At 31.4% G+C, this 26,509-nt stretch overlaps 1 protein-coding gene across 1 annotated transcript in view; it reads left to right on the top strand.

The window, feature by feature from the left end:
- Window positions 1-26,509, top strand: part of LOC106460622 (dynamin-1-like) — a 51,134-nt gene that overhangs the window by 15,491 nt on the left and 9,134 nt on the right. The window contains exons 6-14 of the mRNA XM_022387385.1: window positions 9,175-9,197; window positions 14,028-14,140; window positions 15,110-15,218; window positions 16,818-17,015; window positions 18,861-18,996; window positions 20,603-20,661; window positions 22,460-22,598; window positions 22,947-23,027; window positions 23,508-23,581. Of these exons, the coding sequence (XP_022243093.1) occupies window positions 9,175-9,197; window positions 14,028-14,140; window positions 15,110-15,218; window positions 16,818-17,015; window positions 18,861-18,996; window positions 20,603-20,661; window positions 22,460-22,598; window positions 22,947-23,027; window positions 23,508-23,581 (932 nt within the window). The remainder of the gene's footprint in view (window positions 1-9,174; window positions 9,198-14,027; window positions 14,141-15,109; window positions 15,219-16,817; window positions 17,016-18,860; window positions 18,997-20,602; window positions 20,662-22,459; window positions 22,599-22,946; window positions 23,028-23,507; window positions 23,582-26,509) is intronic.

The raw sequence follows: 26,509 nt of genomic DNA on the forward strand, positions 1-26,509 counted from the left end.
TTTCATTTAATAAATGTTTTGTTTTGATATATAAGTTGTTCGGGTTTTTTCATCTAAAAAAAGCGAAATTAATTTCTTGACGACCTAATACTTATTAGAAAATCATTTTCAGTTCAGAATTTTAACAAACAAGTCACCATTATAAAAGGCCTAACTGTATTTCTATAGTTTGCTAATACAAACTGTGCCGACGAGCCTTGAATAGGTGAAACTGCGAATCAAAGAATGTATTAGGCCTCGACGTTACAGATTATGTTTTCAGTTTTACCTTTAGTGAAAAGATAAGAAATATGTTATATAATCATTAAACAATTGGTCTGCTATATAATATCGAACAATAAATTAGGTCCAATGCCATAATGCTACTCACACACCTAAATTAATTTAGGTTACTATAGGATGAGTTAAGAACAAACTGGAAAAACTGTTCCGAAAAAAAATAAGATTGATCGTTCGATGCATTTTATTCTGGAGAATAATTATTAAAAATCTTCTGAGGTTGTCTTTTTTTTTTTTTTCCAGAATATTTTTAAATTTTGTTACATCAAAAATCTGCATTTAGCATATCCCGATTTTTGAAACCCACTACGTCTTTCAGTTGAAATATTGTTGGAAAACTAACTCTCCTGTTATGTGTTGCACATCTGGGTTATGATAAATACATCTTAATGAACTAATAAAAATATTATGGACGAAAATTAACAGACAAACACTGGATTATTTTACTCAAGTTAATGATTATTCATTTTGGCATTTCTTAAAGTTTCGTAAATACAACTAAAACTATATAGCCTTTTAGTGTTTTAGGGGGTGTTTTGCTTACATATTTGTCAAAACAAGGAGGTAAAACCTAACAATAAGCAACGAGTAATTCGAAACTGTTTGTTATAAGTATTATGAAACTGATTTAATTATAGATTATGGTTTAGGTGTTAAAGAAATAAGAATGACTAACTACGTCACCTTCAAGTTGTGTTCCAATCAACGTGGCATTGTTCTAAGTTACATAAGCTGGTTCATTGAGTTTGGAGCCGCTTTGTGTCAAACCTATAAGGTAGTAAGAAGCGACATTCTTGTTTACAAACTGTATTTAAACCTTGAACAGTGTTGTAATATAAAATTAGCGCTTTAAAATATATATCAAATTTATATATTATTAAATAATTTCTCATCAAAAGCAGCTTCTTTGCAGTCTAGTTTTTACAAGGAGTGGCAGTACATGAAGCACACAAATAGTCTTATGTATCTAATATTTCATTCCTTACTTCAAGCTAAACTCTTCAAAAATATTGGCTGTAATATTTAATGTACTTACTTACTACATTTTGCATTATTAGCTTAATACGTCGCCTTTGTTTAATCGAGCCTCCTTTACATATTATTGGGATTACCGCCGAAAATGATGTCTATAATAGTGAGGGTTCCTAACTAATAAATCGATGCTTTCTGATCATTATAAGTTTTGTTTTCTTATGATTTGTTTTATGACATTACACATTCTTAGTATATAGAATCAACTACGTTACTAAGTTACGTTTTAGTTCCGATCTATGTAGTTGGCTTGCTTTGATCAGGATGTACTAATAAAAGCTTCTAACAAAACGAACTGAGACATCTCAGCACAGCTGCGTTTGCACAGGGAAATCATTTATAATTCGATTTATGACAACGTTTGGGAAAACGATTGTTTGCTAAAAAAAGAAAAGAGAAATCCTTATTAGGGAGAACTAATAGTTTATATGACTGAGTTAGCAGCATGATTACACCAACTCTGTTGTGAAACGTATAACGTTAAATATAAACCTCTTATGTGACATAAAACTATTATTTTCATTTCATTGCTAGCACAAAATGCGCTAGAACTATAATGCTTAGAGGCAGTGAGTTTTATCGCACAATACGAAGCAATTTTTGTACTGGAAAATACACTGTTCTAAGCGCTGTGTCGTAAGCAGAGTGGAAATAGTTACTTTTCTCTTGACAGTAACGTTTTTAACATTGTTCTCTGTAAGTTTACTTCAAAATAACAATAAAACTATTTCATATCTAGGTTGTTACACATTTTCTGCTTCTAACATTGCATCATAGGATCTAGATATAAATCTATAATAGTGCAAAATGAGCCGAACGTATCACAGTGGTTAGCTTTCTAGACTGTGTATCTGGGGTTCTCTAAGTCGCGTCCCACTGCCGATTAAAAAAAATAACATAAGCTTTCTACATTCACCTAACTGATAATACACTCAGTCAACTTAGCATATAAATCAGCAAAACTTAGATACTCCTCTTGAAAACATTAAAGTAGATAAGGAACCAGCCTCTCATCAAGCAAACGTAAAGAACGAATCCTGTCTATTACCAACAAAGACATAATCCTTCTCTGGAATTCCCTTAAAACGGTAGCCAAAACGTAGAATATATTCAAGTTAGAAATTAGTTACTTACTAACAGTTATTAAGTACTATGAAAACAATAGAAGCTGGTTGATAATACAGGCCTGCCATAGTTTTATTGTCTTGAAATATTTACATGTTCTACAGTCATTCCTGTACGTTGAATCCGAAAATCATATCCATTTTCCTCCATCTCGTGCAGATTTTTCACAAAATGTCATATGTACTTTTACATAAGTGAATCATTTTCATTGAAATCGGGGTCACATTTTCCTATGCTTAAAATGTTGACAACTGGCTATAGATTTATCTAGGCCAATCACAGCATGAGATTCTTATCGATCGTTCTAGAACCCACGAGAAACACACCACTAGTATATAAACGATTAACAGGCCGCATGACGTGTCATTTCTGGATAGTACTTGTTTGTGCGTGCACTTTGCCATTTTCTTTTCTTTTCAATTTTATTTATTTATTCGTCGCTATGGCGACAAGAGGTTGTGTAAATGACCCAAATATATTATTTTATATTTGTGGTAAATTGGTTGTAAAGAAACAAAGGCAAAACATTACAGAATTCGTCAAACAAGCGTATTACACGTTTTTTGGAATAAAAGCCCCTCCCCCCAGTAGCACAGCGGTATGTCTGCGGACTTACAACGCTAGAATCCGGGTTTCGATACCCGTGGTGGGCAGAGCACAGATAGCCCATTGTGTAGCTTTGTGCTTAATTACAAACAAAAAAAAATTGGTATAAAACTTGGGGACCAAGAAAAATCATGGGCTATGCACAAAGTTTGCACCATTTGTGTCGAAGAGATGAGACAATGGACTAAAGGTAAGAAAACGTTTTTGCCTTTTGGTATTCCAATGATCTGGTGTGGGTCTAGAAACGACTAGATGACTGCTATTTTTGATCATGTAACGTGCAAGGCTACAACACTTGAAATAAAAAGGAAATTTCTTATCCGAACCTTCAGTCTGCTATAAGACCTGTTACTCATGGATCTAATGTACCTGTACCTACTCCAACGGAGACTCTTGTTACAGTTTCATCTGATTCTGAATCTGATGACAATAGAAATTATGATAGGGATTGTTTTCAACCTGAAACATCTGGAAAGGTTTTATCAAGACATCGGGGAAATGGAGAGGAGGTATCAGAGAAGGTGAAACATCAGCATGATGACTGATTAATGTTGGTCATTAAAACGAGATGCTCCTGACACAATACATAAAAAAAATACCACAACATGTAGTTTTGAGACCAAAAGACGTAGATTTCACAATAAATCAGGATTAATGAGGATGCATATTCGTTTGACATCAATTTTCTTCCCTTTTCTTCAATTTCTTTGTAGTTTTATTAACAAACATAATAAAAAAATGCTCATCGTGGTAAACGAAATAATAATTTCATCAAAGTAAGAGTTTCTTGTTGTTGTTTTTCTTCCTGATTTGTAAAAAATCCTTGTGTGGTAGAAAAAAAAATTAATATTATTTTTGAAATTTGCTTAGCTGAATTATGGAAAATCCGTTATTAAAACCGCAACAACTTTTATGACGTTTAAATTCGCAGGCTTGTATAATCCTAAGGGTTTACTAACCATAGAAACTATCTCATCCAATGAGACTTTGCCAGTACTTCCTCTTTCGTTCTAAACACCTCATTCGCCAGTTGTAAGGAAGTTACACTTTCAAAGAGTGTAATAGACGGTCTCCATAAATACCTTAAGTGTTTATATCGCGTGGCACAAGAAACAAGGAACTTAGTACCAGAAAGATAGCTTGTGGAAATAACGCACTTGCCTATAAAAGAACAAAAAAACATTAAATGTACGTAAGTTACGATTTTTCTGTGTATAGTCTCTTAGAATCTTGAAAATTTATTGTACAGACTTTAATTAAACTATGGAAGAAAGGGAATTTATGCCAAAGACAAACAAACTGAAGTAGAAAACTATGAACATGAAGTAATAGCTTTATGAAAATACAAGAGTAAATACATTTGCGTGTATATCTAAAATGAAAATCTATAAAGGTGAGTAACTAAGAACCAATGTTTTCTCTCTCTATATATATAATAAAATAACTTAACAAAGTTGGAAAAACACTCAAGAATGTTACACTTATATATTCATGTGTGTGTGTGTGTGTGTGTGTGTGTACATATGCATATATAATATCCCTCAAGGGCTCAACGGTAAATAATTAGGCTTGTAACACTAAAAACCGGGTTTCGCTACCCGTATTGGGTACAGTACAGATAGCCCATTGTGTAATTTTGTGTTTAACATATATAACACTCTTGCATGTTTCTTATAGTTTTATTGAATGTTTAACAATACCTTATTTTAGCTTAGGGAGGAAAACCAAACACTGGTTCTTAGTTACTCATATTTTAATAATTTCGTTCTAGTTAGATTATATGTTTCAAGAACTACAAGGTTTATTTGTTCAAATGTTGTTAATGCTAGAAAATCAACTTACAGATGAAGTGTGCCTTAATTACCGTTGCATCTTGTATTCTCGTATCTTATCTATTTTAGACTATTTATGTATTAAGTTACAACTATCATACAGAAATATTGTTATTTCAGAAAGAAAATATATTCATGATGTTAGATTTTTGTTGATACAGGACCTAAATCGTCCTAACTTTCATAACAAAAAAATAGTAATTTATGTTATGTGTTATGTTAAACGGTCACGTGCTACACAGTACCATATCTTACATTTACATGCAGACAGAAATGTACAGGAAATTGATTTCCGGAACAATTATTCACCAGTCTCCTAAGCTTATTAGAAATGTGCTTATGCAGTTAATAGTTTCTCAATAGTTCTTACAAATATTTAAAGTATGCGGTTCCAAATAACCTGTTAATAAGCCTAACTTTGTATCACAATTTGTATTGGTAATTGTATCAAAGTAATAATCAGTTTGTTTTAACTAATTCAATTTCAGATTCGATTAAAGACTGAGTTTTCAAGATGGAGAACGAGGGAATGCAACAATTGATTTACACTATGAACAAACTGCAAGATGCTGTTTCTACAGCTGGAGTTGAACTTGCGGTTGACCTACCTCAGATAGCTGTCGTCGGAGAGCAAAGTGCTGGGAAGAGCAGTGTCCTGGAAAACTTTATTGGAAAGTGGGTTTTAGAGATAACTTGTTATACCATAATTACTGAACAAAAATACAGTTTTCATTAAAGATATGAATGTCATATTGTTGGTGTAAAAATGTAACACAATATGGACATGAAAACACCAATGACAGGATCTATATAATTAAAAGAACAATGTGTGTCAGGCAGACCGTGTGTTTATGCGTAATAGCTCACATGAGAATACAATATTTCTATTAACTAATTGTACAGTGGTACCTTTCTGTTAATATGAGTGCAAAAGTGGGGGACGCTTAGCGTGCGTTATTCTATGAGTGACAAACTCCTTGCCGCATTAAAGCACCGGTGGCGCGAAGTATAAACTAATACCCCTCTACCCCCCCACTCCCGCTTACCCTTGCTTTTAAGGAAGTACCATACCATTTCATAAACTAAATTTGTTAGTGATAAAAATTAAGTAAATGAACAAAGAAAAAAATATATTTAAAAAACTGGTATATTAATTCATTATACTCGCAACGCGCAGTGTACCCTGGGCAACTGCCCCTTTTGCCCAATCGATAAGACAATCATTTCAGTAACATAAAAAAGAGAGAAGGAATTAAACACATTAAGTTAATTCTTTACCTTTTTATGGCTTATAAACAGCGCAAAACCATTAAAACTCAGTAAAAATTCTAACAGGCACCTATAATTCGATAATTAGACCTATAGTTTAAAATACAGTTCGTACGCGAAGTAAGAGTTTACCCATTATATAATCTATGCCAATTAGTCTTAACACTCAATGCCACAACTTAATTCGTCTTTTATGCTCTACAGCTAACAAATTGCGCGAAAGAAAATAATTACAGATGATATACAAGTGCGATTTAGGGGCATAAAATATTACACCATTGCCGATATTGGTGTTTGTGGACCTGAAACTTGGTTAATACTTTACGGGACGGTAAAAAAATAATAATAAAAGCAAACGATAATGGTTGATTTTTACACTTCTTGATACCATAATATTAACAATTCACAATTTTATGACGTCGCTTTATCAAGAAAAAGACCTCAAGATCTTAGTTAAAAATGGCGATTATCCAAAAAAACAAGGTGTTTATGCAAAAGATGTTGTGTACAGAGATACATTTCATTTATAGTCATTCCATGTTTTTAAACCTATTTACTTTAAATCTAAATACAACTCCAGATTCTGCTTATCAGGTATGCTTTTTTTCCATTCATGTCCAACTACATAATATAACAACAGCATTATTCATCGGATTTATCTATTTAAAACATATACCCTTCTTTTATATATATATATATATATATAGTATTTCACTGAATAATGCTTATATGTGAAAAAAAAACTTTGGGTTTTGGTTGATATGACGCAGCACAGCTTCGTATGCGGAAGGTCGAGAATTCAACCTCGTCAATATCTTTTTTTTCCTAAACAATGTTTCAGTAGTTAAATAATTATAGTATATGCATCGTAAGAGCTTATCCCTCAGTATACATGATAGTATATATATAATATAAAACTACTGTTACAGTGTGGACACCTTTTCTAACCTGGCAAAGAATGATTATAATTAATCGGAAATTGTCATAAGGTATTAGAATTAGGCTTATATTTTAACAATTGTTGTAACAATGGCCTATATAAATAGTGTTCCGACCACCATTGTGTTTGTTGTGTTCCAGTCGGCCTGATGAGGTCTGGATTGAACGAAGTTGTCGGCAATAGTATGGTTAAAACATTATTATTTTCTCTTCTTTGTCTTTAAAAACCTCAAGAGATTAAATAAAAAATGTAGTGTTGAAAATATAATAAACCTAGTAGTAAAGTCTTATGAGCAATAAAACTGTACATAGAAAACATCGTAATATATGTAGTTAATGATTTAGCCAGTATGGAAAAAATAGATAAACAGAAACGATTTTCTTCAAAATGTTGACGTTTGAAAATAATTCGTCTTATGATTATTTCTGCCTTAAGGGAAAAGAAATATGCAGAGAAAAATACATAAACAGCATGCACAGTTGAAGTAGTGCGACGATTCACTCATCTAAATATATTTATGTTTAATTACACACTCCATATAATATATAATGCAGTTTGATATATAACTTTTCATACATATAAATTGGCTATTTTTAATACAAAATGTTGATTTTATTATTATTTAGAGGTATTCGACAATTGTTTGAGTCACGAGGATATGTTTCATGCAAATACTGAACTCAGGATAAATTCTGTGCTTTTATATGTATTAATAAAGCTTATAAGTAAAAAGAATTTTTCATTGGCATAATACGTTTGCATTTTATGTAATTCGTGTTTAAGCTTTTGCGATACCTGACATAAATAAAAATGTGCAGAAGCATCCAATTCCTGCCAACAATGCCATGTAATGAGTTACGTGATGGAAATCCCGTAAACTTAAACATAAAATCTTACACGTAAAGTCCATGCGAGTGTAATATAGCAATAGGAATTAAATGTACAGCTATTTTATTGGAAGATAAATGTATTACATTTTAACAAGCCTTATTGTCGAGTTTGTTTACGTTTGATGTACTTCTCAGAGAATTCTTACCACGTGGAACTGGAGTCGTGACTAGGCGACCTCTGGTGATCCAGCTTTTCTACAATCCTAATCAAGGTGATTATTGCACCACTGTTTATTCTAACTGAAATATTCAACTTGGTTTTAATATTTTATATCGAGCGAGGATTGTGTATTATTGTACCTATGAAAAGTTTCAGTTGTTATTAATTTGGATGTGAAAGTTTATTATACGTAGACTTATCTTATATTACTAAATATCAATACTTACGTTTATTGATAAGTGTAACAAATAAGTGTGAAAGTGAACATTTGTAGCCTCGAATATTAGACTTCGTAAATTTAGATAGAATAAATTGCATGCATAGTTTGCTCTTAGAGGGAGTTTGAAATTCGTGAAAAAGTCTGAAGGCGTCAGAGTGATGAGTCAGTCTCGAGACTGTAGCAGTAGTAGTTACAACCTCATAAAAAATCAAGGACGTTGGCATTTCCTGTTTAGGAGTTGTATATAATTGACAACTTCAACGTAGCTCCATAAAGTTGCATGATACTCGGAATACGTATTCTCTTTTATATAGTTTGGTTTCAGTACATTGTAGATGGAAACTATTCCGTTGGAATAAATACAAATATTTTCTATATCTCTACTAAATAGTAAATAGACATAACATTACAATTTAGCATAGTTTCCACTGGTTTACTTGTTTTTTAAAGCAAAGCCACAGCGGGCTTTATAGTTTTAATAAGCTTCTACGAGACTGAGATAAGTTAATAATGATACACTTGTAGATATTAGTTGGAGGTTATACACTCTAGTTATTAGTTGATGGTAAGGAGGCCCCGAACCTTTGCCCACGATGTCCAAATTTAGAACATAAGAGGAAATTACTAAACGAAGAATTATTTTTATATTGTGAAAGATATTTCAAGTTAATAATGAATTATATCAAGCAGGAACATGTGCAAGAGATAATCTTTCATTTTCAGAAGAGAGATTTTTTTTCTCGTTTATTTTTATTTTGTCACTTAGTTGCAATTGTTTACTACTGAGATTTTCTAGAAACGAACCTAAAATTATATGTGAGGATGTATACAAAATTCAAAAAGATAACCGTTTTAGTCATGTTGAAAATAGTAACGTTACCTGTCGTTAGAATGGCTCATAAATTCACGTTTAATAGGAATGTGTTATTGCTACTATTTCTTATTTTTAAGTTACTAAATTTTGCTTGAGAGATAATTTCAGTCTTCTCAATTCAAGTGTAAACTAATCTTAATGAAATAAACCTGGAAAATAGAATATCAATGAAGACCTTTTTTTCTTGTTTTTGGTAGAATCTGCTATTTTCAACCACCAGCCTAACAAAAGTTTCGAGGATTTCAAGGAAATTCGACAAGAAATTAGTGTTGAAACTGACAGAGAAACGGGTAAAACGAAAAACGTTTCTGCGAAACCAATTACATTGCGTATCTACTCACCAAATGGTAAGGATATTCATTAAGTCAAAACGTTAGTATGTAGAACAGCACAAGCTGTATTTTCAAAACCAATATATCTTTTTTAAATAACAGTGGCTATTCTTAGTCTTGAAAATGCACCACCACTGTCCCTGCTCAGGAATTATATGGGATTTTTTTTGCAACTCAGATCGTAACTGATCAGTAGTTAGGGATGCATTTGCAAGGCAAACCACTGATTGGCCGCCTCAGGCCTTAAGAGGATGGAGGGGGGGGGGCATATACATCCACAAAATGGAACCAGAGGCGATAGTGTCATAGTTCCAAGAAGTGACACTAGACGAAATTTTGATAGGGGCACGTTGCTAAGAGTCATAGTTTCGCGAAAATACCACCAGAGAGCAAGTTGGTAGAGGAGGAGGAGGCCATCTATGATGAGAACACAGATAGTTCGCGAGCGAAACACCTGATATTAATGTGTCATCAACTTTATATTAACAATCAAAGTTTTAAAATGAATATTTTATCTAATTTGCATAACATTCTTTTTACAAGAATCAGTTCTGAGAAGTTTTTATCTCTATCACAATTACAATTTTGTAAGTAAAAATTACTTTAAATCTGCTATTTTACATCTAGTTCTCATCATTATTGTCAACTTTATAGATTTTGCTTATATATTTAATTGCATTACATACATCTTACAAAGGTGGATGTTGTTACTATGGGTAATGGTACTATAGACCCATTGGACTGCATACAAATTTCAACTTGTTTTAACTGAAGTTTATAGTTTTGATTTATATATTTAATTGTATTGCATGGATTTTACGGAGGCGGATGGTGTTGCTATAGGCACATAGTGTTACTAATGCATTTTAATGTACTGATCATAGTTTTCGATTTTTAATTTAATTTGTGTGACATACGTTTTGCATTTCCTGACGTTTTATATATAAAATACTTATTACAACTCATTTCTATAATTAATATATTGTATAACATCTATTCACCCTGAAAAGAACACTCATTCAAATCTCTAAATAATACACAATAATTTCATGTTTAGCTTTATAGGGTTATTTGTTTTGCTAAAGTTTAGACTTAAAGGATCTACATAAATAGTTGTGCTTAGCCATTACTATTCTTACCCTTCTGTAGATATTTTCACAAATCTTTGTCTAGAGCTTGTTTCTTCCTGACTGAAAGTATTTGCATATAGGCTAAAAACTTTATAAATTCTCATTGTCAAAAAGGGTTTAATGCCACTCTATGTAAGCAATATTCTTACCACATTTTCGGCTATACATTTGAGAGATACTTACTAACCAGTGTAATTATAATACATACAAGTTGTGAGATCTCTTTCAACTCTATTGGTTATTTTATTCTGACTCACCGCACCCCGAGGGCGTGTTAACAAAGTTGACCCTCCTGTAAAACTAAGTGCAATGTTCACCTAAAGCTAAAACAAGTAATGATTTTGTTTCTGTAAAACTGACAGACAAAAGATTTTTACAATTCAGAAATTATATTTCTGTATCTTTCAAAACTTCACTTTATGTACATTACTACTGTAAAGCCCGTCAAAATGATGGGGCAAGTACTATTACCCCCAACCCATAGTATACCTTAACCTTAACTTTCATATCTAACTGAAATGTATAAATTTTGCGAAATCAAGCTTGACAAACAAAGAGGCAGAAAAGTGCATCCAAGGTTGTCAAACGTCGGTAAATTCCTTTCTGAGTGAATCAAAATTAAGATAATTCATGAAATGAATTCGTGGGGTGTTCATAGAATAATTATTGGTAAAAATCAGTTAGATTAACAACTGCTAATATTATAGAAAAGCCAGTGTCACTACAATGAACTTTATTACTCTTCGTAAAGCTCATGACAATTTCACTGACGTTTAAGATGTAAAATCTAAAACTCTATTACTATGTTATATAGAGCAGGAATAATACTAACTTACCTATAATAAACATGATTTAGATAGGCCGTATTCTATTGACCAATGATCACTGGAGATATGTGATCAACATATATCTAATTACGTTGGGGAATGTCTGACATGTTTTTCTTATGTGAACACTCTTCATAAACTGACTTCGTGTAAAAGGATAGATATATCTTTTGTTGTAGACCAAACCTTTTGTCATGAGATCACAAAACTAAGTATATCACTATACTGAAAACGTCCACTATGGTATTTATGTTACTTAATGTTCCAACGCTAGAGTGATGAACATCACAGTATTTAATCTATCTTGTCTGTCTATAGAAACACTATCCACCCTTGTAAGACACACGAAGTACAATTCAATATATAAATGAAAACTATAAACATAAGTTGATAGAAGTTGAAATCTGTATGTAGTCCTATGGGATTATAGTAACACTATCCGCCTGTAGTAACAACAGCTGCTTCTGTAATGTAATTACATACATAAGTGAAAACTATAAAACTGACAATAATGATAACAACTAGAAATGAAAATAGAAGATTTAATCTAAGTTTTCCTTATAAAGCAAAACTGTAATTGTGGTAGAAATTAAAATATTTTCAGGTCTAAAATTTGTTCAAAGAAGGTTATGCAAATTAGATAAAATATTAATTTTAAGACCTTGATTGTTCCTATATAGTTGATGACACGTTGATATCCGTTCATGCACATTACCCTTTGGTGGTTTGACGCGAATTATCTCTGTGCTCATCATAAATAATGATCTCATCGCCCTATCCTCTGTTCTTGCAACACGTCCTCTGTTGCAACTTCGTGGATTTATCATGTCACCCCTCCTTCTAGCAACAGTGTCCTCTTGTGTTACTTAGTTGAACTATGACTCTTAGCAACACGCTCCTTTGACATCACCCTACTTCCATTCTATAGTAACGCGCCCTCTTGTGCCACTTCCTGCACTATGATGTTATTGTCTAGCCCCACCCCTATCGCCTGAGGCAACAATTCAGTGCATGGTTTTGAATACCTGCCCATACTACTCTGATCCAGTAAGAGTATTCTGTTGGTAACAGCAATAAAAAAGAAAGAAAGAAATGAAACAACACGTAAAACTCTGTTAACCCATATTGTATCAAATAAAACTAAATTATTTAACAATATTCAAAGCTATATGGTAATGTTTCATGGTTGATATTTTAGCAAATCAAGGACAAAGTTAGTGAGAAACGAAAATACTTTCAAGTAATGAAGAAAGAAATTTCACTGTCTACTGCATATCGCACAGCTGATTTGGAAATAGCAAATACACCAAATATGTATTTATTTCCAACGTTTTATAATACCCAGTAATTGTTAATAATAAATGTTAGTTTTAGTCTGTATTTAAGAATACCTTCAGTCTTGCATGTTTACTGACACACTTATAAATGATGGTTTTTATCGACCATTTCATAGGTGGTGGTTGATTTTTTTTATAAAGGATAAAGATTACTTTAAAAAGCATATTTCCAAAACATCAAATCCCTTCGTGCACGAGCCTGAACAGGCAAATTGTTTGTTGTGTTTTTGTGTTTTCACAAATTAAATTATTGTTCATGTTTCCTTTTGTTTAGTGTAAAGTTTTCTAAAATTACTTGTATATTTTTGGCCAATTTTTTATATATATATATATGTATATACAGTATGTGTGTTCTCTTAAACTATAAAGAAGTAGGAAAACAAAACACAAACATACACATATATATATATATGCAGAAAGCCTTTCGAATATATGATAGTATTCACTCGACGTATCGCAGAAATCACTCCAGAGCTCCAACAGATAATAAGAATTTTTCTCCTTTCTGTTTGACCACATAAGGGAATACATGCAAACAAAATGGAAGAAAACAGCACTAGAGGTCCTTCTGTTACCAATGCACTAGTAAAGAAGGTGGAGATAAATATAATTTATTTCTCTATATATATATGTATGTTCATTCAAACATATACACCTACATTTATATATTCCGACAACTTTGTTCTTTAGTTTTACAAGACTTGACTGTAGTAGATCTTCCTGGACTAACCAAAGTACCTGTTGGTGACCAGCCTAAAGACATTGCTGTTCAAATACAGAATATGGTAAAAGAATTTATCAGTCAGCCAAACTGCCTTATTCTCTAATACATCTTTAAGACTGGATTAGTTTATTGTTTGTAGTTACCCTCAGGATCCACTTCTCGGGCCAACTGTAAGGATACTGAGTTAGCAATGTCTTGAGTTGCAGGAGTTACGGCTCTTCTTTATCAGCAGTTTCGTCAGTAATTTATAAACACAGTTATTAAGGGTTTTTTTTTCCATTCCACACAACTGTTACATTTCAAATGTTAAAATAGCATAGGAAGAACAGATGAGTAATACTTACTTGAATAATTAAAATTGAAATTAAATATTTTGCACCAGATTTGAATTATTTGAACAAATATTATTGTATTGTCGAAACAACTCGTCAAAAGTAGTCGTTATTTAATTACTAAACCCGCAGGTGAACGAACAATAGGTGTTCTAACAAAATTAGACCTCATGGATAAAGGAACAGATGCCCGGGAAATTTTGGAAAATAAGATTTTTCCATTAAAAAGAGGTAAGAAATCAAGTATTTAGTATAAGTTTTCAGGTATAATGATAATTTTAAAAATTCACAAATTAGACAACTTAAAAGTACATAGTGTATATTAATGAGAAAGACGTCATTCCACTTTGTAGAATACCCGATATTTCTAAAATCAAATACGATTAAGTCTGATGTATTATTAATTAAATACTTTTCGATATTTCATTACTAAACTAAGAATTAGTTATTCTTACCCTTATGTCGTATCAAGCAATGTCTTCAAAAATCAGTAAAATATTGCTGAAGAGATTAGTAGATATATTAGTAATCTTATACCAGTCTTGCCCGACCCGTCACTCTTGACGGGTTGGAATTTTATAACAAAAAAACAAACAAAAAACGGCGGCCCTTGCACTTCCTTCGGCAAGCTTTGTTCTCCCTTCATCATATAAAAGAAACAATCACACATGGAGAAAATAAAAGACAATTGTAAAACTCTCTAAAAAGTGGAATTCAAGTCAACCGTCGTGAATGTTCGAAGTATTTTATATATACTTAAGATAACAATATCAGGCCATAGTTTTTTGCTGCGAACTAGGTATTTTGTGTGGCATTTAACTGACGATAGTTTTGAAGGTTTAAGTTTAATTACATTCTCTTACTGATAATGGAGAGTTATACAAATATTTACTTGTATAATATGTCAAACTGAGTGTAGAATGTTGTTGTGATATTGGATTTATAAGGTTGATAAATGCTTGGGTTTCTTATCTTACTTTATCACATGCTTCTACTTAGAGAAAATGCATATCGAAAATTTTAAATTTGGTGTTGTTTATTTAATGACGATGTTTTTAATGTTGTAAATGATAAAATAACTTCCATTTCTTACACCTAAACTTACTTAGTTTACAATATAAACCATTTAGATGTAAAATATACTATAAGCAAATTAATTACATAATTTGTGGTTATTTAAAAACCTCTTTTCCCATTTAGGATATATTGGCATCGTTAGTCGAAGTCAGAAAGACGTTGAAACAAACAAAGATATTAAGAAAGCATTACAAGACGAATATATGTTTTTCAAAAAACATCCAAGTTACAAGTAAGAATTAATATAAAATATTCTGTAATTATATTTAGGAAATGTATGTTGATATAATTAATGAGTGAAAACTATTATCAACATTCTAATAATTATTATATCAAGAGATGAAATTTAGTTTTAAAAAAGTATTAAATTTATTTTAAATATTCCATACAACAATCTCAAATCTATTATATTAATCGTTAAAGTTTAGAGATATTATTACTTTTAAAAGTAGACAAGGTACATTTTGGTGATTACAGTATAATTATAATACATTTCATAATTTCCTTTGTAGCTTTATTCCACTGATGATTTATGTTATTTAAAATACAGACGCAAAATTAATTGAGTTTAAAAACTGAACTCTCTAAAATTAGCGATCCCTACAATATTTGCAAAGAAGTTTGGATGAAAGCTACAAAAATATGATTTATCGTGGAATTTGTTTCTAATTTTACATTTCTTTGATTCATAACCACACAATCTCATACATAATGAATAATGTAGAAAATAAAATTATATTTATATATACATTTATGTGTTTTATATCTAGAATATCAAGACGTTCATAAAACATTAATATATAACGTGTCAGTAGGTACTTGTAATTCATAATCCTTTCCTGACAGTGCTGGTGTGAATTTTTTATTATCCGGGGACTGCGTTGATGTTAATTAAGTTTCTTAAACTATATAATCGTGTTGGGATAAATTTGGAGGATTAAATCAATCGATAAACGGTAATATATTTATCCAAAACAAAATTTAGTAAATTCGGGCAAACAAACAACCTAAAATATGATAAGTATATTCAAAATACATTACAAGCAAAATGTCAAGAATAAAAACAAGGATAATATTAATATCTTTCGATAATGAGAACAACATAACGTTGTAATACTGAGTTCACTATACTGAAGAAGGAATAATGACGTGAATGTTCTAAAGAAATGGTATCTTCTGTAATTATAATAATGGTATGAGTTTATTGAAGATAAAGTAATATTAGAAATGGATTATCTGAAAGACAACAATCTGGATTTAGTAACAGTGAGAAACTAATACTCTGGGATTAAATAAGAGCTTTGTTTGTTTGTAATTAAGCACAAAGCTACACAATGAGCTATCTGTGCTCTGACCACCATGGGTATCGAAACCCGGATTCTAGCATTGTAAGTCTGCATACATACCGCTGCACCACTAAGGGGTTAAATAAGAGCTAATAACTTAAGAATATCAACAGTAAATTATATAATCTGTAAAATCATCAGTAATCCGTTATTTTTCTTCTTCTTATGTTTTCTGTTTAGTAACATCAACATATTCTCTTAAAGTATCATTATTATATTGCTCTTAAACATAAACTTATTATCAAACTTCAGATAATTATTTATCTTCCTAATAGTTTCTTTAAATTCTGATGTCATTATTCCTTGAATAATTTTAAAGAGATTTCATTTTGACATATGAAACTGGAATTATTTGAATTTAAATAACAACGCATGTTTTTCATAACATCTTCGCATTTAATTTCAGAGATGGTTTCCTCAAATGTAAATATATGATAAATATTTTCTTTACACCTCCATACTAAGATATTTTACTATAATTCCAGACACCTAGCTCACCAGATGGGAACAAAATATCTTCAGGAGACTTTGAATAAACAGCTTAAAGCTCACATTCAAGAATGTTTTCCCAGTGTTTGGTCAACCTTACAGCATCAGCTGATAAACATGAAAAGAGAATATGAAAAACTCGAAAATATTATTGGTGAAGCTGACGACGCTGGTAAAATTAAATGCATGACATCGTAAGTTCATTCTTATTATTATCAGAAAGATAGATAGATAAAGTGAAAAACTGTCTTTAAAAATATTAATTTCCTTTAAGAAAATTAATGTATATGCATAATTGCTAAATATGTAATTTATATATGTTTGAAAAGTAATAGCACATATTCCTGTAGTGTTAGCTGTCACAGTAAACTTACAACCGGGATAGGGAAACAATACTTAACTCAGAAATTAACGTGTGTATACTAGAATATGATAGAAGGTGAAATATATATATATATTGATTTTTACGATTAAGAAATATAAATCGAAGCGGAAGAACAATAAAAATAAAGTGAAAAGAAAAACGATGAAATAAAAATGAGAAAATAGTAGAAGAATACTGTTCAACATAAATTTTACATGTTTACATTATAGCTATTTAATTAACAAACCTGGAAAAGTTTTGGATTGATGCACAAATTACAGAATCATTTCTACATTATTTACATAATATTTTACTATCATTTATGTTACCTTTAACCTGTTTCTATAATCTGGTAAAGGTTATTTTTATATAAAATAAGAACTTCATTTATTGCATCATTTGTTAACGCTTAGTTTTCCTTTGTGGTTTATTTTTGGACTATTCCTCATAATGAAACATCAATGTTTTCATTGCATTGTCTGAGTTATTGCATTTTAAATTTCAAATAAAAGACGTTTCAAGAGAGTATTTCATATCTAATATTTGTATGCATTAGTCATGTATCTGGCTGAAATAATGTTTGTTTGTTTGTAATTACACATAAAGCTACACGATGGGCTATCTGTGCTCTGCCCACCACGGGTATCGAAACCCGGTCTCCAGCGTTGTAAGTCCGTAAAAAATCCGTAACACTGCAAAAAATGTATCAGAATCAGAGTTTCAGGAATACATTTTACAAAATTATCTATTTTCACTGAAAATATTTTCACGTTATTTAAAAACTTACTATTTACCAAAATGTTAGAGAATATTCCGTATTTTGTTGTTGTTTTAGTAGAGATTCATTCAATATTTTTATGTTTACCGTGCATGTAGTACTAAGGATTCTATGATAAAATAAGCCTAATTAGCTATTAGGTTCTTTAAGCCTACAGCGGATGATAAACTCTGTGGGTTCACTGATGATTCAGATATTTGTTTTTATTAAGTTTGTTTGTTTTTGAATTTAGCGCAAAGCTACACGAGGGCTATCTGCGCTAGCCGTCCCTAATTTAGCAGTGTAAGACTAGAGGGAAGGCAGCTAGTCATCACTGCCAACTCTTGGGCTACTCTTTTACCAAGGAATAGTGGGATTGACTGTCACATAATACGCCCCCATGGCTGAAAGGGCGAGCATGTTTGGTGTGACGGGGATTCGAACCCGCAACCCTCAGATTACGAGTCGAGCGCCTTAACCACCTGGCCATGACGGGCCTTATTAAGTTTGAAGTTTCGTCATAATGAATGAACCTTATAAATGTTTTTCTTTATTTCGCTTTTTCTCAGTTCATTTTATAAATTTAGTGAGTTTTGTGTTCGACATATCTTTATCAATTAAAGGTACATTTCCTTATTAACTCATGACCATAAATTAATTTTATACAATAAATTTTAAAAATTCACGTGTTACAATGATAATGGACTTTAGCGTCTGATTTCACCAATTTACTGAAAATATTATAGACTCTAATAAGTTTCCATTACTATTAAATTGTTATATATATATATAGATGTATATACATACAAAATGTACAACTGATAAGTAAATTATCTATAAACAAATCAATACGACCACTTATAAATTTCAATTTGAATTATAGATCCTTATATAACTGTATCGTTCCTTTTGGATTAGAATAGTTTACGAATTTGCCAACGAATTTAAGAAAAGGCTTGTTGGACAGACAGAAACCGCAAATCATCGTAATGTTGACGAAGGAGCACTGATTAATGATGCTTTTTACAATGAAGTTACCGAGTTATTAAGCATGGTAAGATTAAAGACAATAAATATCCAACCTTATACATTTGTGCTGTGAATACATTTATTTATTGATAAATTTACAATTGAATTAAATTAAATTATACTTTCAAAAGCTAATATAAAACATTAAGGATAATCAAACCTCGAACACTGTGTTATAAAACACTACTCTAGAAGAACGTATGTGCAACATATTATAATACTTAATTTTCTTATTTGTTTTAATAGCGAAATTACTAAATCAATGAGTGAATAATTCTTATTATTTAGTGTGGTTCATTACACATTTAAAACTTGTGATATATGTCAACGTTTATATTTTCAATTTCGAAAATTATGTTATTTCATATCTAGAAAAATTATAGTTGCTTTTGTTTCCGAAAAAAAAAATTGACTGTAAATTACTTCATTAGTATTTAGATTATATTATTTGTGTGTAGCCACATCGGGCTATCTGCTGTGTGCACAGAGGGGAATCCACAGACTTACCGGTGTCCCACCGGGGGACATTATATTATTTGTGTGTAGCCACATCGGGCTATCTGCTGTGTGCACAGAGGGGAATCCACAGACTTACCGATGTCCCACCGGGGGACATTATATTATTTGTGTGTAGCCACATCGGGCTATCTGCTGTGTGCACAGAGGGGAATCCACAGACTTACCGGTGTCCCACCGGGGGACATTATATTATTTAAATAAAGACAGTTTTATATTTGGAAAAAGACGGTACTTTTAGATAAGATACAAGAAGTAAAAACACTACAACGTTAGAAAGTGCACAATAACTTATTAAAATCAGTACAGACTCGTTAGACAATTATACACTTACACAGTTCACGATAGCAGCGTAGAATATCGCTAAATATGTTGAGTTGCCCAACGATCCTCATGCCATTTTAAATAAATCATTGTTAACTTTATGGTGTTTTTAGCTTATCAGTAGTTTCTTTTGTAATATCTAATTGTTCTGTTCATAGAGAATTTATTCTGTTCATTTGGAAAATTTAACTGCCAGAACGTAATATATTATATATTAATGATGTTATTATACATTATATTTTAATGATGTTATTATACATTATATTTTAATGATGTTATTATACATTATGTTTTAATGATGTTATTATACATTATGTTTTAATGATGTTATTATACATTATGTTTTAATGATGTTATTATACATTATAGTTTAATGATGTTATTATACATTATGTTTAATGATGTTATTATACATTATGGTTTAATGATGTTATTATACATTATGTTTAATGATGTTATTATACATTATGGTTTAATGATGTTATTATACATTATGTTCTAATGATGTTATTATGTATTACTAAAAATTCTAAACAAGTATATTTACGAGCTTACCATTATTATATTTTTTATTATGTTTAAGCATATTTGTTTTTATAATTATTGTTGTACGTTTTAAAATATCGATGTCAAATGTATTTGTAAGATACAAGATTTTAGTAATATAGGAAACTGCGTTGTAGCGATTGTAATGCTTTAACTAACTGCTTTGTAGCGATTGTAATGCTTTAACTAACTGCTTTGTAGCGATTGTAATCCTTTAACCAGCTGCTTTGGAATTATCTTCGTAGGAGTTGGTGCCATGCGACAAAGATTTGGTTTTTGTTATCAAGAATATTCACGCCTATAGGTAAGAAAAAATAAGAAGTGTGTAATTTAAATCATATTAATTAAAATTTAAATGTTAACAAATTCTGTCGTGGTGAAGCTCCTAACTGTTAGATTTTCAAAGTGTGAGAATAAAACTGGCAAGATCGAGATAAATTTATTCATTACAGAAGACCGGAGTATTTAAACCATAAATAATTGTTAAAATAATAAATAATTCGTCTTCTTCTCACTCCTTACAAATACAAATAAACTGTACTGAGTTTTTACTCTTCGTTGTAGTTTTTTTAATAAAAAGATATAAAACCAACTCGAGTATAATCGAAACTTCTATTGAAAATAAGCCTACTCACAAAAATTTATTTACATTACAAATACACATATGTAGGTATGTGTATGTGTGTTTGTGTAAAGTTTTTAACAAGATTCAGGAATTAATAAATATAAATTCATATCAAAAACTTTGAAACAATGAAACATAATCTATAGTTAAAAATTATAGTTACAACAACAAGAATAGTGATTAAATAACATTAAATACCAAACTCATAAGATCTACGTTAGACGATTTACTCTGTGTACATACCTTAGTTCTCATTCAAATTAATATTCTAATAGCAGTTCTAAGTTCGATACCCTTTATAAATTTATCAAGACACACAATAGTGTGTCGTGCGTTCAAAACAATCTGCAGGACACATTGTGTTATTAACAGGAGTTATAGTTTAACAATTTTCCACTTTATATACTTCAGACTCTGATTATTCAAACTATCACATATTTTCCGTGAATGTGCTCTAGTGGACTCTTACTTCGCATACCAAATTTCAAGACAATCCATTAAGAAATACACGAGATATAAAATCTTCAGTTTTCATTCGATTTCTTCCTTTTTTCTTAGCCCAGAAAGTACGGAAATTTTATTTGATAGAAAAACATACTTAACTTTTATGGATGTTTGTCAAATTTGGTACACTGGTAGATCTTTATGACCTACAATTAGATGTCAAATTTGGTCTAAATATAAGCCACATGTGCAGTGTTGTTCAACAAAAACCGCTCAATTTTGATCAAAATGTTTGTGCACACCAAAAATCGCGTGAGCTATCGGTCTGAAATTTTTACTACAGCTTCAACTAAAAGTAAAGGTAGATTTTTTTTTTTTTAGTTTTTTTTTGTCTATTTTACCATACGACTGATTTAGAGCAGCAAAACTATAGGGTGAAAGCACGTGAAGATACATAAGTATTGGTTAAGCCAAGCAAACTAGATTAACAGTTACTATCTCAAGTTCTCAAAAGTTCTGAACCGTATTCCACAATTATCATTAAAATACTAGGATATCATTAAAATTTGTGAATCTTTTGATACTTAACGAAACATATTACTTTGATAATTTTGAAAATAACAAATATATCAATCATATTAAGAATATCACTAAAATATTATGCTATATTGTCACTATTACCTGTAGACGAGATGTCTTACATTCTAGGAGTTGAATTATTTAACCAAAGATATTGTTTATAATATTTATTTACAATATCTTCCAAGGTCTCACATTTATGCAATTTCTTTATCGTTTGAATTTCCAAGAATTTCTGTCTTTCCTCTGTAAAATAGCATGTAAACAGATTCTATAAAGAAATTGTCTTTATTAGGCCTAGTCTTCAATGACATTTTGAAAAATAAGCAAGATGGCGTTAATGTTTTATATCCTCTTGTTCTAATACCATGGCAAAGAAATACTATATAACTATATAAACTATACCTATTTCCTATATATATACATATACATACCTATTTCCATTTTTGCATAGAACACCATTGTTCACTCCAGGACTAGCGTTTGATGCTGTTACTACAAGATTAATTGAGAAGTACAAAGTCCCTATTGTGACAGCTGTTGACATTATTACCAACATCATGGCAAATCTGATTGATAACTGTGCTGTTGAGGTAATGTTTTGGATATTGTTGGAATTTCTCATATATTAAGTTCTCCCTATAGTGGCAGCTGTAAACATTATCACAAACATTATGAAAACTTTGATAAATGTGCTCAAGAGACAATATACTTTGATATTGTTGGAATCCCTGTGTTATTAAGCTATCTTTATATTGATAGCTGTTGACATTAATACCAATTATGATAACACTGGTTTTTGTACACCAACTACGTTTTTTAACATAACGTAACATGAAAACTGTTCAGTTGATTTTTGAACTTGAGATAAGTTATAATTTTAGTATTGATCGAAACGTTTGTATGTTTAACTTGTGTCATATTTTCATGCTCTCTATTAGCTCAAACATTATCCAAAACTTCATGACGAAGTGATTTTCCGACTGAACACTCATCTTCAAAAACAGCAAGAGGTGACCAAGGTAGTTATGTGATAAATATTAACCACAAATTCATGGTTTGATAAGCTTTCTTGAACTCAAGAAAATGTACAACTATTGTTTTAAAGTTATTTGAATAAAGCAGGTTTCTAAGTGATTAAGTAATCCATCAAAAATGTGTCAAATAAATTGGACGTAACTGTAAAATTATATTTACGATTATAAAAATTTTAAACTTGAAACTGCTTCAGTTAAGCACACTTATTAACAAACAGCTAGTGTGAGTGCATTAAAATAATTTCGCTTTTAAAATCATTTATACCATAAATTACTTCTTCAATCAAATATTTGGTGTAACGTTCCGCATTTGAAGTAAAAGTTTAAAACAGGCATTTCTAAAACCCAACTACTTTTGGTGATTCAGTGTAAGTCGTACAAGCATGGTTTATTAACATGGTTATTTTGAAACTTTGTAATAGTAGCAGTTTGCCAATGTATCTTATTATATGTTTTACTCCACAGGAAAAGTTGCAAAGCCACATTGATTCAGAAATGTCATTCTTTAACCTGCGACATCCAGACTTTAATAGAAACGGGTAAGTTTCCTTTGAAGATAAAGAATAGTATCAAATTATATTACGATGTAATTCTCAATATTTTGGTTTTACAAAATAAGCTTTGGAAGTCAGTATGAAAAATTTATTACCTCATTCAAGTGTTTTATATACCTTTCAATATGCAGTCCAAATAGAAAAAGTTGTGTCCTCCTCGGTAGAATAGAGGTATGTTTACAAAGCTAAAATCCGGGGTTCAATTCCTAGCAGTAGACAGCGTGCAGGTAGCTCATGGTGCAGCTTTACACAAAGAAAACTAGAAAAGCTGTAGCAATAGGAACAGACTAGTAATGGTCCTCTTTTTCTATGGAATGGATCTGATCAAAAACCAATAAGCACATTTCTCTGTTTTATATTATTTTGAAATAGACTATATATATATACTTTACACCTACGTCTAACCATTCCATTTTGTTTTAGTCTCTCCAAATTTCTTAATAGTTCAACCATTTTCGCTTATAAGCTTTCACAAGAAAAAAACTTACACTTATAAACAATAAAACTTAATAATATTTAAACAGTCTGAAGATCGTTGTTTAAACTAATAATATAGCCTATATAATCCCATCTCAGTTAATGGTTTTAGACGGCACTAAATAATATTTTAAAATGGCCTGTCTGATGTCAATTTTAGTGAAATACCAAATTTTAACATATTTACCTTAAACGTAACGCTCATATATTGTTAATTTATTTAGTTGATCCAGACATTCCGTTTGTTTATATTTGGTACATCAGTATTCCTTATTTCGTTATTAATGTATGTTATTTAACATTGTAAGCGTGAATACTTAACTACTTCGTCATGGTCGATTTTCAAAATGCATTTTAATGTAATTATATGCGAAATAACATAAGATATTTTGAATAATACTTAAAACTATATGTAATAGTAATAATTTCCAAAGTTTTTTTTTTAAAACAGTTAGAATTTCAAATACACACACGCCCACACAGACATATATAGACAACATCGAAAATAATTATGGATTTGCAAAGGAGATACACATACAAGAATCACAAAAGTGAGTAATTATATATACATTATCAAAATACCATTAGGGCAATACATTATTACTGAATATAGGAAAAAATAGAACAAGATTTACAATTAACTATTGTTTTGTCCGCTTTGTTTTTCTTGCTACTATAAGTTTATCAAAGAATGATTATGAAATACTTTTCCAAATGATTTAGCCCGCAGTGGCAAGTCTGGAGGCTTATACCGCTCAAAACCTGGTTTCAATACCCGTGGTGCATGAGCAGCGCAGATAGCCCATTGTGTGGCTTTATGCTTAACAACAAACAAACAAGCAAGTGCTCAGTTGTATTCCCCAGAATTTAACTACGTTATTTGGCCGCTTTTGACGTTTTCGGTTTCCATATAAGTCCATACAGCCTTAATATTATTCGTCTCATGACTTTGTGACGGCTAAGCCATGGTTGCGAGTGTCAGCCTCTTTTTTCCACAGGGCATCATTTCATAACAATTGCTGCATGCTTAGGGTTTCTGTATAACTGAAAGATGAATCCCTGCACAACAAGTCTTGTTCCTGACGGAATGAAAATCTGCTTGTACCTGCCAATATTCAGAGTGCCATTGACTGAGATACATCCCTCATCTTTTTGGGCCCTCAGCTTGCTTTACTGTAAATGTTGTACATTTACTGTGATATTGCACTTCTCTGTGCCATCATATAACTATTGTTGTTTATGGACAAGTAATTTGAATTAATCTCTATAGAGTGCCGTTCACTGGCTTTTTTATTATCCCATTGTTTGAATTCTAATACTTATTTAAGTCTTGTAGGTTAATTACCTTTGTTAAACAGTGATTTTTAACAGCTTACACGTCCAGTGAAGGCAGTTAAGTGAAGCTAGTTAACTCTAATGTGTATCTTACAGTTTTGTAGGTAACATTAACATGAAAGATCTCTACTAGATTGTCGTGAAAAACTAAAGAACATACCATCAGCTTACTTAACCTCACTTTCCAAGATTTAGGGCTTTTCTATTTCGACCACTTCTATAATCAACGGCGCTAGTTTCACCTATCCTCTTCAGAATTCCAAACAGTACAGTCCTCCTGATTCCCCTCCCCCACTGAAGCAAGACGTTAAGCCTCAACCTGTCACTTGGAGCAGCTTTCACCAGTCAAAACTTTGATTTCTACACGGTTGTCATGAAGAGGTATGAGTGCATTCGCTACACTAATGTCGGGGATAGTATGCTTATTTATACTTTATAGGCATCATGCCGGTGTGTTATCCTGAAACGATATCCCCTAGGGATACCTACAATCATAAGTGGTTATTGCAGACTAGGATATATACAGATTTAAGTACTCACCACTGCCTGTAAAGTGAGTTAGCATCAAGTATCAAACTTACAAGAAAAGCCGACCATACCCAAGGAAAACCATTTCAAACAGAAAACATATAAAAAAAACATCAAACAAAATGTAAGTTCCAAAGCTCCCCTACAAGTCTTGAAAAAGGGCTTCTACCAAGACTTACGATGGTTTTAACCCTAGTGACCACTCTTCATCTTTTTCCTCATGTTGTTACTCTTCCCTCTTATGACCTTACCAGTGGTTTCCGTTACTCTTCCCTCTTACGACTTTACCAATAGTTTCCGTTACTCTTCCCTCTTATGACCTTACCAGTAGTTTCCTTTACTCCTCTCTCTTACGACCTTACCAATAGTTTCCGTTACTCCTCCCTCTTACGACCTTACCAATAGTTTCCGTTACTCCTCCTTCCTCATATATTTCAAATTTCAAACCCTAGTTTTTCTGTCATTTCTATGGTGAATGATAAGGGATTCTTGTCCCTGAACGTTCTTGGGGGGGGGGGAATCCTTCACCCAAACAATTCAGCCTCACTTGTTTGTTGTTTGGCGCTGATTGAC

This window comes from Limulus polyphemus, unplaced genomic scaffold, assembly GCF_000517525.1.
Source record: "Limulus polyphemus unplaced genomic scaffold, Limulus_polyphemus-2.1.2 Scaffold805, whole genome shotgun sequence".
Lineage (NCBI taxonomy): Eukaryota > Metazoa > Arthropoda > Merostomata > Xiphosura > Limulidae > Limulus > Limulus polyphemus.